Genomic DNA, 14,533 nt, shown 5'->3' on the forward strand with positions numbered 1-14,533 from the left:
TCCCTCCCTAATATTTTAATATTTTGTGTACACACATTATCTCCCACATATTTTAGTATGTTATTATTTCCTTAAAAAAACGATGACTGAAGAGGAAATCTTGTTTTTTTGTCTCAATCTTGTTGTATAAACTGCTGATTAAAAACAACAACAAAAAACAAGCAGACATGATACCTACCACTCACATCAATATTATAGAAACAAAGAACATGGTGGTTCATTTTGAAACTCCAATCCCAGGTGCAACAAGCCTACATACCAGAAACAGGATGCTAAATGAATAATCAAGAAAATTCTATTTGACAATATGTAGGGGACTTTTTTTAATTGATGTTATTTTAAGTTTATTTACAGTATATATGCAAATTAAGGCTTTATTTACATCTACATTACATACAGTTGAGCATTCTGTACAGTGTGTTAAAACAATACAGTCATATCTTTATTTCTTCATTAAGCCTCTGTACGGGCTCAGTAAGAAAGACAACCGTAATGAAAGAAAAGTAGAAATTAACATGAAAGAAGTATGAGAACATGTAAAACGCACTTTGTGGGTCCCTTCACTTAAACATTTTTATTTCTTGATAAATATAACCTGTAAAGTGGCATTATGATACGAGAAGCACAAACATATTTAACTATAACTATCTTCATTTTCCCTAGAAACCTTCAAATTAATACAAAAAGCTTAAAAAACATTAAGTTCTTTCTGAGTGTGTGTCTTTCACTAAACAAGAAGCTCTGTTAGTGAAGTTAAGTGCCCCACGATGCCAGCATTTTCATGTCGTCATCTTCTTCAACCCTCTTCTTGGTAGCTGTGAAAGACAGAAGCATCTCATCAGTGCTTTACAATGACAATATGTTGATGTAACAAACTTGCCCCATCTTTCTTGAGACTGTAATGCATTTGACAAAAAGGAATTTCATATGTGTTGTCTTTCATACGTGTTGAACTTACTTGCACGATGACCGGATGGCGCAGAGGGCATTCTGGAGCTCGGCACGCTGGGTAATCCGCCCATACTCATCATATTGTCTTCAAGCTCCTCTTGCTCCAGCTCTTCCAGCTCTGCCATCAGCTCATCCTTCAAACACAAGAGGACACAGGATTTAGTGTTGCCCAATGCATTTTTGTCAACCCTCCAGTCCCAGTAGAGCTGGATATCGATTACCAGGTGATACACAGAACGTACAGACAGTGTTGCCAAAAAGTAAGTTGACACAGAAATGATAAATAGTTGGCAGACAGAGAGAGTTAATGAAGTTATCAACCTCATCAAATGTCTCCCCGAAAGGTCCGGAGATTGCATCGCTGATCTCTCTGGCAACATCCTGTTGCTCATTGATGTCCTGCATCAGGTCATCTATCTTGTCAATGTCCCTAAAAGAGGGAGGAGACAGAAATCAGAGTTCAAAAAAAAATATCTAAAAAGACTCCCCCTTTATTAAATAAACATTAATGATTTAAATTCAAGAAAAATTTGGTTCAGTCAAGAAAGTATAATACAAAATGACTTTTAAATGAATTTCTGTACCAGTTCATTAGGTTTTCTATGAAATGTCACTTATATTTAAGGTACATAAACAGAAATATGCCAGAACTTTTAGTAGAAAGCCATCCTCTTACATGTTTTCATGGACTTTCTTCATGGCCTTGGCAGCAAAGCCCATGTTCTTCAGGACCTCCGTGTTGGTGTGCGAGTTCTCCAAAGCTTCCCTCTGAAACTCGATGGTGGAGAGTGTGCCATCGATCTGGGTGAGCTGCTGCTCGCAACGCTTCTTCCTCTTCAGGGCCTGCAGGGCAGCTGACACAGAAAGATGGGAGAAGAGTCTTTAACCCTCTGATACTTTCACACGTTTCCTCCACTTCCACCTGTTGCTATGTGATTAAGAACTTTTAAAGTTGGGCGTTGACAAACTAAAAGACACAAGGTTCCTCCTACTAACAAGACAATGTTTATTTATAGGCTGAGGTGATTCAACAAGCTATGCAGCACTTCAGGGTTTCATGAGAGAAACACACCAAACACAAAATGTCTCTAACAAGAGGAGGAACACTTTTTGATTAAATGCTTTTGTTGTGTGTTAGGACACTGACGGCCTGTATAAACAGTGTTGGCTCAATTGTAACAAACTTGTTACACTTGCTGAAGCAATAGAACTTGAAAAACATCACTACTTTAAAGAACAACCACAGACAGGCCAGTGATCACACAGGGCTGTATGTGTGGCTGTAGGTTCAGATGCCTCAGAGAATTTATATTTTCTCTATCATAATTCTGAAGGGTTTTAATGTGATATTTTCCTTATAATAAATAAACTGTTTAAAAGATCAAATTGTATGGAGGAGGATTAGGGCCACTGGAAAAATAAATAAATAAAATTCAAATATATTTTATTATTAGTCTGAGAAAAAAGTCAGAATTCTGACTTTAATCTCAGAATTCTGACTTTTTTCTCAGAACTAAAACATAAAAAAATATATTGGACCTAAATTTTTTATTTTCAGTGGCCCTAATCCTCTTCCATACAATTGAAAGTAAGGTGCATATGATTAAAACATACTACAAATAATACCAAATCTACACGCACAGATTTATTTCCAGACGAACAGAAACTCATACCTCGCTTGTTTTTGGTTCCATGTTTCTTGGCGGTCATTAGTTCCTGCTCGATCTTCTTCTCCAGGTAGTCTTGTTTCTTTGTCAGCATTTCTTCCGTTTCCCGAAGTTTGTGGATGGCCTCCTGGGCCGAAGGTCCTCCTCGTGACTTATGGTGTTTGGACTTAGACGAGCTCGAAGAGCTCGAGCTGGAGCTGCCCTTGAATAACTTTGAAATTTTGCTCATTTTGGTGCAGTTTTAGGTGGAAACTGCGTAGGTCACTAAAGTACGCACCGACTCTCCAAGGCTGCGGGGACAACTTTACAGCTATTCACCAGGCGGGTGTGTAATGAGCAGAAGTTCCTGTTCGACGGCTTTGTGCTTTCAATTCAAAACAGCCAGTGAACGCACCTTTCAGCACACCTGCGTGACGTAGTGACACTTGACTCCCGCCTTTCACTGTCACATATTTTCGGCTGAAGTTAGATAACCAACTATTCAACTCAACTTTATTTATATAGCACCTTTCATACATAAAAACATGCAGCCCAAAGTGCTTCACAGAATAACAGAGACAGAAAACAACAGCAATGGTAAAATGATAAAAGGCATGATAATGAATAAAATGCTTAAAAGTAAAATAAAATCAATGCATTAAAATAATAAAAACATGAAGCCCAAAGTGATTCACAGAATAAAAGAGAGACAGGAAACAACAGCAATGGTAAAATTATAAAAGGCATGATTATAAATAAAATACTTAAAAATAAAATACAATTAATACAGTAAAATTGATAAAATAAGTAAGTATAAAAAAAGTAAGTAAACATTTATTTATATAGCACTTTTAAAACGCTCGGTTACAAAGTGCTTCACAGGCACAAAACAATAAAACAAGCAAGATAGAAACAAAACACATATGCAGAATTAATCAGACAAACAAAGCAATAGACAGAGTAGAGGGGAGGTTCCATGAAGGTCTGAGTAGACAAATGTGTTATGAGTAATTTTCTGAAGCTATCAACAGACTCAGCAGACCTGATGGCTTGAGTGAGCCAAGTAGTAGTGGAAAGAAAAGTTAATACAAATAAGGTAGCGTTAACAAGATCAGAAGAATACAAGAAATAAATAGATACATAAATAATTAAATAAGATAAATAAATATTAAAGCGATGATTAAAATAATAATTAAAATAATTAAAATAACGCTGCACTTCCCCTAACCCCCCTTTATAATTGTGTTATGTTTTAATAATATGCTAAATATATTTAAAGAATTCAAATAAAAATGTTTGACCTTGATTCTCTATTTCATCTGTTGGTTAGGTTTTGTTGAAATTATAACTTAAAAAAAAAAAGCGAACGAACAAAAAAAGGAAAAATATCGGCCATCTGACGTCACTTCCGGGGTCAAAGTTCGTGTTGACAACTTCACCAGTTTCATACAGTTCATGCTTCAGACACTCGGATTTCTAATGGCAGAATTCGACATTGGGAAGCACTGTCAGATTGACTCCTGCAGCCAGAACGGTCAGTTTATGTTTCCATCCGAACCACAAAGAAAAGAGAAATATTAAGCCGAGTTTGATTCTGTTATTAAGCCGAGCACTCTTTAGCACTGCTAGCCAACCAGCTAGCTCGCTGACGTTAGCAAAATTCAACTTAAAAAGCATCCTCGCTGTCATCTAAAGTGTTACCTGCTAACTTGTTATTTTTTACTGTGTCCGACATCAGTTTCCAGTTACTGTATTGAATTAAAAATGTTCTATGTAGCGCATATCATTGTAAGGAAAATGTGAATAGTAGTTCTCAGCACATGAGCTGTCATATTCTGTCCAGCTGTAAATTATTATTAGAAGAATCATCATTATTTTATACAACGCAGTAACTGTTGTTCGACTTCTGTCTACCTTAACTTTCACCTTTTTTAACGCATTATACAGTTGTGCTCATAAGTCTACATACCCTTGCAGAATTGATGATTTCTTGGGTAGTTTCTGTTGTCATTATGAAATAAAAAGAGTAAGCACAGTTGTTCGACAATAAATGGCTTCACCCAACCATTAACCATGAGTGCTGCCATCTTGGCCTGGTCACTCTTGAAAAAGAGGTTTTAAATCTCAATAAGTCTCTTACCTGGTTTAACAAAGAAAGAAAGAGTGAAAAAAAAGTTTTTTTTTTTTCTGTTTGTTTGTTTTTTGTTGTTGCTTTCTGTTTATTTATCTATATTTTTCCATTTACTTATCTCATGCTATGCCCCTCAGTTGAGGTACTGCATGTGGGGATGAACAATAGAAAGCAGGGTTCCCACGCGTCCTGGAAAACCTGGAAAACCTGGAAAACAGTTGACCAGTTTTCCAGTACTGGAAAACACATGGAAAATGGGAGAAAAAGTAATATGTCCTGGAAAAGCACATATAGTCCTGGAAAATTATTCCAACATGGCTGTGTGTTGTTTATGTTTTATGGTACATTAACCTTGTAGAGTGCTCTATTGATTCAAAGAGTCTTATATTTAAGTTATAGTGTGACCAGTGGAGTCGGGCAGAGAGCTTGGGGGTCTGTGCCTCACAACTTTCTCTGCAGGCTGAGAGCTCAATTACCGTACTCTAGCTCAGTTGTTCTCAAAGTGAGGTCCTGGGACCCCTGGGGGTCCGTGAACCATAGCGTGGGGGCCTGTGAAACAATTTGAATAAATTTCTAATAAATTATAAAATTGTGCTGTCATTACAAAACAGCATACACCATTGTTATGATACCATTTGGTGGCTCGCAGGGATATGTGAGTCTTGCTACTGTTAATTTTCTGAAAGCGTTTAAGATCAATTACTTGAAAAGTATAAATGCTGTCATGTTGAGTCCACATGTAATGAAATGACCCTCTGTTTTAAAGTACACAAGTGGTATTTACTTGATTCAAATTGTTATCTGTTTATCACTATGGTACAGGTCTGAAGTATTTACATTGATACGTTTTACAATACAAATAGTTCCACGGGAAACGAAGAGTGCAAATGGTAGTAAGCATGTGCTTTAGTGATGGGAAGTTCAGCTCTTTTCAGAGAGCCGTCTCTTTTAACTCAGCTCCCAAAGAAGAGCCGGCTCTTTCGACTTAATTTAGGACCTTTTGTTGCCGTATATTTTACCTTAACTTTGAAAAAACTAATGGTTTGTGTTGAAACACCCTTTAGCGTACCGTGTTTTTATGAGCAGCCTTATAATTGCCCAATTTTGTGCATTTCTGTTACAAAACCATTCTCACCCTGATCCTAGGGTTAGGGTTGTGATTAGGGTTAGGATTAGGGTTAGGGTTAGGGTTGTGATTAGGGTTAGGATTAGGGTTAGGGTTAGGGTTAGGATTAGGGTTAGTGATAGGGTTAGGGTTGTGATTAGGGTTAGGGTTGTGATAAGGGATAGGGTTAGGGTTAGGATTGGGGTTAGGGTTAGGATTAGGGTTAGGGTTAGGGTTGGGGTTAGGATTAGGGTTAGGGTTAGGGTTAGGGATAGGGTTAGGGTTGTGATTAGGGTTAGGGTTAGGGTTAGGGTTAGGGTTAGGGTTGGGGTTGGGGTTGGGGTTAGGGTTAGGGTGTTAGGGTTAGGGTTAGGGTTAGGGTTAGGGGTTAGGGTTAGGGTTAGGGTTCAGATTAGGGTTAGGATTAGGGTTAGGATTAGGTTTAGGGTTAGGGTTAGCATTCAGATTAGGGTTAGGGTTAGGATTAGGATTAGCGTAAGGGTTCAGATTAGGGTTAGGATTAGGGTTAGGATTAGGGTTGGGGTTAGGGTTAGGGTTAGGGTTAGGATTAGGGTTAGGATTAGGGTTAGGGTTAGGGTTAGGAATTAGGGTTGGGGTTAGGGTTAGGGTTAGGGTTAGGGTTAGGGTTAGGATTAGGGTTAGGATTAGGGTTAGGGTTAGGGTTAGGGTTAGGATTAGGGTTAGGGTTAGGGTTGTGATTAGGGTTAGGATTAGGGTTAGGGTTAGGGTTAGGGTTAGGATTAGGGTTAGTGATAGGGTTAGGGTTGTGATTAGGGTTAGGGTTGTGATAAGGGATAGGGTTAGGGTTAGGATTGGGGTTAGGGTTAGGATTAGGGTTAGGGTTAGGGTTGGGGTTAGGATTAGGGTTAGGGTTAAGTTAGGGTTAGGGTTAGGGTTCATTTTAGGGTTAGGGTTAGGGTTCAGATTAGGATTAGGGTTAGGGTTCAGATTAGGGTTAGGGTTAGGATTAGGGTTAGGGTTAGGGTTGGGGTTAGGGTTAGGGTTTAGATTAGGGTTAAGGTTAGGGTTCAGATTAGGGTTAGGATTAGGGTTAGGGTTAGGGTTAGGGTTAGGGTTAGGGTTAGGATTAGGGTTAGGGTTAGGATTAGGGTTAGGGTTAGGATTAGGGTTAGGGTTAGGGTTAGGATTAGGGTTAGGGTTAGGGTTAGGATTAGGGTTAGGGTTAGGATTAGGGTTAAGGTTAGGGTTCAGATTAGGGTTAGGATTAGGGTTAGGATTGTGATTAGGGTTAGGATTAGGGTTAGGGTTAGGGTTGTGATTAGGGTTAGGGTTAGGGTTAGGGTTAGGATTAGGGTTAGTGATAGGGTTAGGGTTGTGATTAGGGTTAGGGTTGTGATAAGGGATAGGGTTAGGGTTAGGATTGGGGTTAGGGTTAGGATTAGGGTTAGGGTTAGGGTTGGGGTTAGGATTAGGGTTAGGGTTAGGGTTAGGGTTAGGGATAGGGTTAGGGTTGTGATTAGGGTTAGGGTTAGGGTTAGGGTTAGGGTTAGGGGTTGGGGTTAGGGTTAGGGTTAGGGTTAGGGTTGGGGTTGGGGTTGGGGTTGGGGTTAGGGTTAGGGTGTTAGGGTTAGGGTTAGGGTTAGGGGTTAGGGTTAGGGTTAGGGTTCAGATTAGGGTTAGGATTAGGGTTAGGATTAGGTTTAGGGTTAGGGTTAGCATTCAGATTAGGGTTAGGGTTAGGATTAGCGTAAGGGTTCAGATTAGGGTTAGGATTAGGGTTAGGATTAGGGTTGGGGTTAGGGTTAGGGTTAGGGTTAGGATTAGGGTTAGGGTTAGGATTAGGGTTAGGATTAGGGTTAGGAATTAGGGTTGGGGTTAGGGTTAGGGTTAGGATTAGGGTTAGGGTTAGGGTTAGGATTAGGGTTAGGATTAGGGTTAGGGTTAGGGTTAGGGTTCAAGTTAGGGTTAAGTTAGGGTTAGGGTTAGGGTTCATTTTAGGGTTAGGGTTAGGGTTCAGATTAGGATTAGGGTTAGGGTTCAGATTAGGGTTAGGGTTAGGATTAGGGTTAGGGTTAGGGTTAGGGTTAGGGTTGGGGTTAGGGTTAGGGTTTAGATTAGGGTTAAGGTTAGGGTTCAGATTAGGGTTAGGATTAGGGTTAGGGTTAGGATTAGGGTTAGGGTTAGGGTTAGGGTTAGGATTAGGGTTAGGGTTAGGATTAGGGTTAGGGTTAGGATTAGGGTTAGGGTTAGGGTTAGGATTAGGGTTAGGGTTAGGATTAGGGTTAAGGTTAGGGTTCAGATTAGGGTTAGGATTAGGGTTAGGATTAGGGTTAGGGTTAGGGTTAGGATTAGGATTAGGGTTAAGGTTAGGGTTCAGATTAGGGTTAGGATTAGGGTTAGGGTTAGGATTAGGGTTAGGGTTAGGATTAGGGTTAGGGTTAGGATTAGGGTTAGGGTTAGGGTTAGGGTTAGGATTAGGGTTAGGGTTAGGGTTAGGATTAGGGTTAGGGTTCGGATTAGGGTTAGGGTTAACCAGAACTAAACTTAAGTAAACAGAACCAGAACCAAACTCAAGCAAACACAACCAGAACCAAACTCATGCAAACAGAACCAGAACCAAACTCAAGCAAACAGCACCAGAACCGAACCAGACCCGAACCAGAACGTACCAGAACTGAACCAGAACCGAAGCGAACCGAACCAGAACCGTGCCAGAACCGAACCAGAACCGAACCAAACTAAACCAGAACTAAATCAGAACCGAACCAGAATCGAACCAGAACTTAACCAGAACTGAACCCGAACCAGAACCGAACCGAACCAGAACCTCACCGAACCGAAACAGAACCGTGCCAGAACCGTACAAGAACCGAACCAGAGCCGAACCAGAACTGAACCAGATCTTAACTAGAACTTAACCAGAACTGAACAAGAACCAAACCGAACCAGAACCGTGCCAGAACCGTACAAGAACCGAACCAGAACCGAACCAGAACCAAACCAGAACCGAACCAGAACTTAACCAGAACCGAACCGAACTCAAGCAAACAGCACCAGAACCGAACCAGACCCGAACCAGAACGTACCAGAACTGAACCAGAACCGAATCAAACCGAGCCAGAACTGTGCCAGAACCAAACCAGAACCGAACCAGAACTAAACCAGAACCGAACCAGAACCGAACCGAATCAGAACTGTGCCAGAACCACACAAGAACCGAACCAGAACCGAACCAGAACCGAACCAGAATCGAACCAGAACTGAACCAGAACTTAACCCGAAGTAGAACCGAACCAGAACCGCACCGAACCAGAACCGTGCCAGAACCGTACAAGAACTTAACCAGAACCGAACAAGAACCAAACCGAACCAGACCCGTACAAGAACCGAACCAGAACCGAACCAGAACCGAACCAGAACTTAACCAGAACCGAACCAGAACCAGAACCAGAACCGAACTCAAGCAAACAGAACCAGAATCAAACTGGAGCAAACATTATTAATGTCCTCAGGTAGGCATTGAGAAAAATCTGATGCCTCAGCTTGGATGGGCTGATCTGATTTCTCCTCTCAGTGAATATTTGCCCGGTCTTCAAGAAGACTCTCTTGGAAGGAACAGATGAAGCCACGATACACAGCCTCCCCTCCATCACCTGTATCCTATATCCTCACATGTGATTTGGCTGCATGGCTGCCAAGCTGACCAATCAACACAAAGTTCTGCTGTGAGCAGAGCTGGGGCTGAGCACTGTGAGAAAAAAACGAAAGGAAAAAACTGGGAGCCGGCTCTCTCTCGATGTGAGCCAGCTCTTCTGATTCACTATAAAGCATCGGCTCTCAGAGCCGCAGCTTTTGATCATGACACATCACTAATGTGCTTAATTTGTGTTACTATTATGAGGGGGCCATGGACAATTTTCTCACCTGTAAGGGGTCCCTGGCTCCAAAAAGTTTGAGAACCCCTGCTCTAGCTAATAGGAGTGCAAACTCCCTATAGTGAAAACAAACAGAACGAAAAGAGCGACACAGCTGCACAGAAACTCCTAGACTCCTAGACTACATGTCTTTCAATGTAGACTTCCACTGAGAGGAACATATTAGACTATTTAGGAACTAAATTTAGACTGTCATACCAGCTTGATCATCAATAAAAATGTCCTGGAAAATGATCTCTGGAAAAGAGTGGGAACCCTGAGAAAGGATGGAGTATGATAAAAAAGTTTATGGATTTTTTGTGTGTGTAATTGTCAGTACAAAACTTTAAATCTGTTTATCTGTATGCTTGATTAATCTGTCTTGTTTCTTTTTTTGTTTTTCTGTTTAGGTGGTCTACTTTGTAACTGTTGTGTACAAGGGGATTACCTTGTTGTATGTCACATTGGTGTAACACTTGAAAAATAAAGTTATAAAAAAATAAAAATAAATCTGCCAGGGTATGTAAACTTATGAGCACAACAGAACATGTTTAGGCACTTTTAATTGGATAAAAATTTGTTGTCTGTGTTTCTGAATTGTTGTGCTACTTAGCACTACTGTAACTAATTCAATGTCCTTATTTCACATTTAGATTTCCTTCCATTTGTTTGTGACACCTGCAGCGGTGTTTTCTGGTAAGATTCACCATCTTTCTAAAGACAGAGAAAATATTCCCATCAGTAACTTATCATTATGAAGTAGATATACTCAAATATACAGAAACTTTGAGCAGTACATATATTGGTAACAGTATTTTAATCAGTCAAAGCTGTGCTTATCAAATATGAATGTTAGTTTAGGTTGAATTAATACCAAGGGATGTATCAATTAAGTGGCTGTATCAACCTTGTTAACAAATACCTATCTCAGAATAACTGGGCATTCACTGATTACTGATACAAATCTGTTCCCTCATACCAATTTAATGATGGAAAACAGTAGGGCTCATATTTTTAGGAACTGTTAAGTGTTTACTTTTTTAAACAAAAACATATTGTGTATGAAGAACAAGATGAGCTGCATGAAAACCCTAATCATGGCTGTAATTATCCATTAATCATACTTTTTTTTTAAATTATACAGCTTTTGCAGGACTTGTGCATGTTATTGAAGTTTAATAAAACAGCATTCATGTTTTCAAAAAGCCCTTGTTTCTGCTGAGAATATTGAAGAGTGCTTCTCATTGAGTTAGTAATTGTTAAGCCAGCTTAAGAGGCTTTTGAAACAGTTCTTTAAATAATTGTTTTTATATATTTTAGAATGATAAATTAAAGGCTGTCTTTCAAATCTGTGTGATTCCATTTTGTACTCATTGAAAGACAGTGTTATCATGGCCTGAATGGCTTCATAAATGTTCTATATATTTTTTTTAATAAAGAATTATTTGTAATCCGGCTCCTGATGGGGGAATTTAAAACAACAAAAACAAAATAAGCAACAATAATAAAAAGATACGTAAATAAAACACAATGTCATGATGTTTTCTCAAGTGGTGCATCCCTATTAAGGTCAAGGTAAAAATCTTAGGTTCTTGTTGTGCTATGATGTAGATCAGTACCAGGCTGGCTCTTGTAGTTCCAGCTATCAGGTGATGGCATTGGAGTAAATTATCGAATGTTCATCACTGAAATATAATAAAGTAAATGTATTATCATGCATTTACTTATAGTCAAATAAAGCTTATCATAAATGTACTTTCTCTTTGTCTTTTGCAGCCTTGAGCACAGAAACAGAGAGGCCCATTCGTGTTCAGAGGCATGTAATATTGATTCCCTTATTTCCTTTTCTGATGAGTTTACTACTTTGTCCTGTAACTTAGATTCTGGGTAAGTTTGTTTTCTCCTTTCATTTTGTTTAGGAGCCTGTGAAAAGGGAACCCAGGACAGAGGGGGGCAGCACAAGTTATCCATGCTCGTTTCAAGACTGCAAGGGGAAAGAATTGTTACCAGTAATTTGTCCACAGTGTGAAAAACATTTCTGTTTGGCGTAAGTTAATAGATTTTAATCTTTTTATTAACATGTTCAATAGCAACATATATTGTATTGACATTCTTGTTCATAGACTTAATACAGAAGGAGTGATTTTTTCATTATATTAGTATCACTTCCTCTCCTTCTTGTTTTAATACATCAAATTTCTCTTGACTTTGCTTAACAGCCACCGTCATCAAGATGATCACAAGTGTGAGAAATTGGAAGTCCAAAAGCCTCGAATGGCAGCCACCAAGGAGCTGGTTCAGAAGATTGTTGGTTAGTTATAGTATAGAAGACTGGTTATCTGGCACTTCTGTTGTCCCATATTTGTCCACTTGGGTTCAGTATTCATGTTGATGCTGTCCTCTTTGTCATAACTTATTCATGTCTGTTTTTATTCCTCATCATTTTAACACTTGCATTATGTTTGTACACTTGTTACCAACCAGAGTCAAAGGACAAATCGAAAAGTAAAGGACGCAAGGGAGCAAAGAACAGTGCAACTGCTGCGAAGGTAGCATTAATGAAACTAAAGCTGCATGCTGCAGGAGATAAGGGACTGCCTCAGGTAAGAATTCAGCTGCCTTTATTTTATTCACAGGTAGCATGATTCACCAAATAATGACACTTATTGGTATTCACTGTACCCTGGTGTATCAGTTGATATTTGATTTTGTCTAGCTGACCACCTCCTCTCTTTTGTTTTTGCTTTCCAGACAGAAAGAAGTTATTTTCAGGTGTACCTTCCTAAAGAATCCAAAGACTCCAGCAAACCCATGTTCTTCTGCTCCAAATGGAGTGTGGGCAAAGTGGTGGATTATGCAGCCTCTCTAGCTAGCCTGAAGAACAACAATAACATACTCACAGCTAAGGTAAAATATCTACTAAATGTATTCCCTTCACCACCTCTAAGTCACCTTTTCTTGTTTCTAGAGAAACTATTTTTCTGACAACACATCTGTTTCCTCCACATCTAGGCCCATTTTAACCTTTTCATGCACATTAAACATGCAGTTATTGGGTGCACGATTTGGCCGATTGGCTGAATCGCGGTTGGCCCAGGTTCAATTTCAGCCTGCGGCCACTTTCCCACAGGTCACTCCCCCACTCTCTCTGCCTGTTTCCAGCTCTATCCACTGTCGTCACCCCTCTAATAAAGGTGCAAATGGCCAAAAAGTATAACTTTAAAAACATGCAGTTGTTTAGTATGAACTAGGCTGTAGCCAAATAATGATACTATCATCTGTCACTGATGGTTGACAGTCAGAAAAAAGAAGCCCTATATCATCATAATGCAGTAAGTTTAAAAAGTGGGCCAAACAGCTGTTTCTTTTTTTTATTTAAATCAGTGCAAAAACTAAATTTCTGTTTATCCAGACAGTGTTAATAAGTGTATATTATGCTGATATTCAGATTCTGCATGAATACTTGACTCTGATTGGACAATAACAGCTTGCTACTGTCTGTTATTTTGGTATAGCAGACTGCAACTAATAGATTTATTTATTTATTCAACCTTTATTTAACCAGGTTGGTCCCATTGAGATCAAAGATCTCTTTTCCAAGGGTGACCTGGCCAAGACAGTCAGCAGCAAAAAACACAAAGTTACAGACACAGATACACAGAGAACCGAAGTACAATTTACAAGCACAACGTTTGTTGCAGAAGGAGCCGTTAACTAGGAGGCAGTTATAACAAGGTACACTAAAAACAACGACATTCAAAGATAAGAGACCATTGCTGCAGACACAGTTCTGATACCAGACTTGGGGAAACTAGGTCTATCATTTGAATCCTCAGAAAGAAGTATGGTACATGTTGTATCAGCATGTTCACCGTGGCTTAAAATAGAAAAAGTAAAAGTAAAACTGTGCAACTAAACAAAAGCAAAATGAGAGAGATTAAAGGAAACGAAAGACTTGATGCAACAGATGTGAAAAATATAGGAGGAGGTACATGAATCGAACACAAAACCACTCAACATTGTATTAATTTCCCTGATTTTACCATCTTCTCTCACAATAATCCCTGTTTCCACATAAATGACCACTTCCCTGAATGAACTTATTTTACATATAACAAACATGGCTGTTGTATTTACTTATCTAACAAGCCAAGTTTTCTTCAAATATTCAGAAGTTGTGAGCATTTAGATATTTCTGAAAAACACGTCTTCATTTTGTCTCTTGTCTGCATCTGCAGAAGCTGCGGTTGTGTCACCCTCTGACAGGTGAAGCTCTCCAGATGGATGACACCCTACTCCTGCTGCTGGCTCACCCAGACACTCCACTGTACAATGGTGGAAATGTGATCCTGGAATACCTGGACAATGAGAGCACAGGCCTGGAGGACGTTTCTGAATATATCACGCAAACCTGATTCATCAGCAACTGATGTTTTCAATATTCTGACTGTACATAAGTGTGTCATTATTATCTGTCAATAAAACACCTTTTTTTTACTTTTGCTTTTAAAAAACACGATGGAGGCTGATACTCTTTTAATTTAGCCATTTGGCCAATATCTCAAATAATATTTCATGTATAGCTTGATAAAAGCAAACAGTGGTGATGGTATGTAGTGACAAGTTTCACCTAATTTTTTAAGCTACTATTTCAAAAGACCAGTATGCTATCACTTAGTATTGAGACGATGCTAAACCTTATAAAAATTGTTGAGCTATAAAAGTGAATGAGCTATAAAGAGGTCAGCACACTGTAAACACAAGATTATTGCAAAGTTCAAAACTACACAAATAAAATCCAGAA

General features: G+C 39.2%; 2 protein-coding genes across 2 annotated transcripts; one reads left to right on the forward strand and one right to left on the reverse strand.

Moving 5' to 3' along the window:
* Window positions 1-298: 298 nt before the first annotated feature.
* chmp4c (charged multivesicular body protein 4C) lies at window positions 299-3,046 on the reverse strand. Its single transcript, XM_034706816.1, has 5 exons — window positions 2,625-3,046; window positions 1,628-1,805; window positions 1,273-1,381; window positions 959-1,085; window positions 299-815 (listed from the first exon to the last, which is right to left on the reverse strand). Exons 1-5 carry the CDS (start codon window positions 2,845-2,847, stop codon window positions 754-756), a joined length of 699 nt encoding a protein of 232 aa, XP_034562707.1. The 5' UTR covers window positions 2,848-3,046; the 3' UTR covers window positions 299-753.
* A 951-nt stretch (window positions 3,047-3,997) lies between these two features.
* zfand1 (zinc finger, AN1-type domain 1) lies at window positions 3,998-14,246 on the forward strand. The gene is made up of 8 exons (XM_034706418.1): window positions 3,998-4,131; window positions 10,383-10,425; window positions 11,506-11,545; window positions 11,649-11,776; window positions 11,949-12,040; window positions 12,214-12,332; window positions 12,481-12,636; window positions 13,968-14,246. Exons 1-8 carry the CDS (start codon window positions 4,053-4,055, stop codon window positions 14,142-14,144), a joined length of 834 nt encoding a protein of 277 aa, XP_034562309.1. The 5' UTR covers window positions 3,998-4,052; the 3' UTR covers window positions 14,145-14,246.
* The last annotated feature ends 287 nt before the right edge of the window (window positions 14,247-14,533 follow it).

Source organism: Notolabrus celidotus, chromosome 17 (genome assembly GCF_009762535.1).
Source record: "Notolabrus celidotus isolate fNotCel1 chromosome 17, fNotCel1.pri, whole genome shotgun sequence".
Lineage (NCBI taxonomy): Eukaryota > Metazoa > Chordata > Actinopteri > Labriformes > Labridae > Notolabrus > Notolabrus celidotus.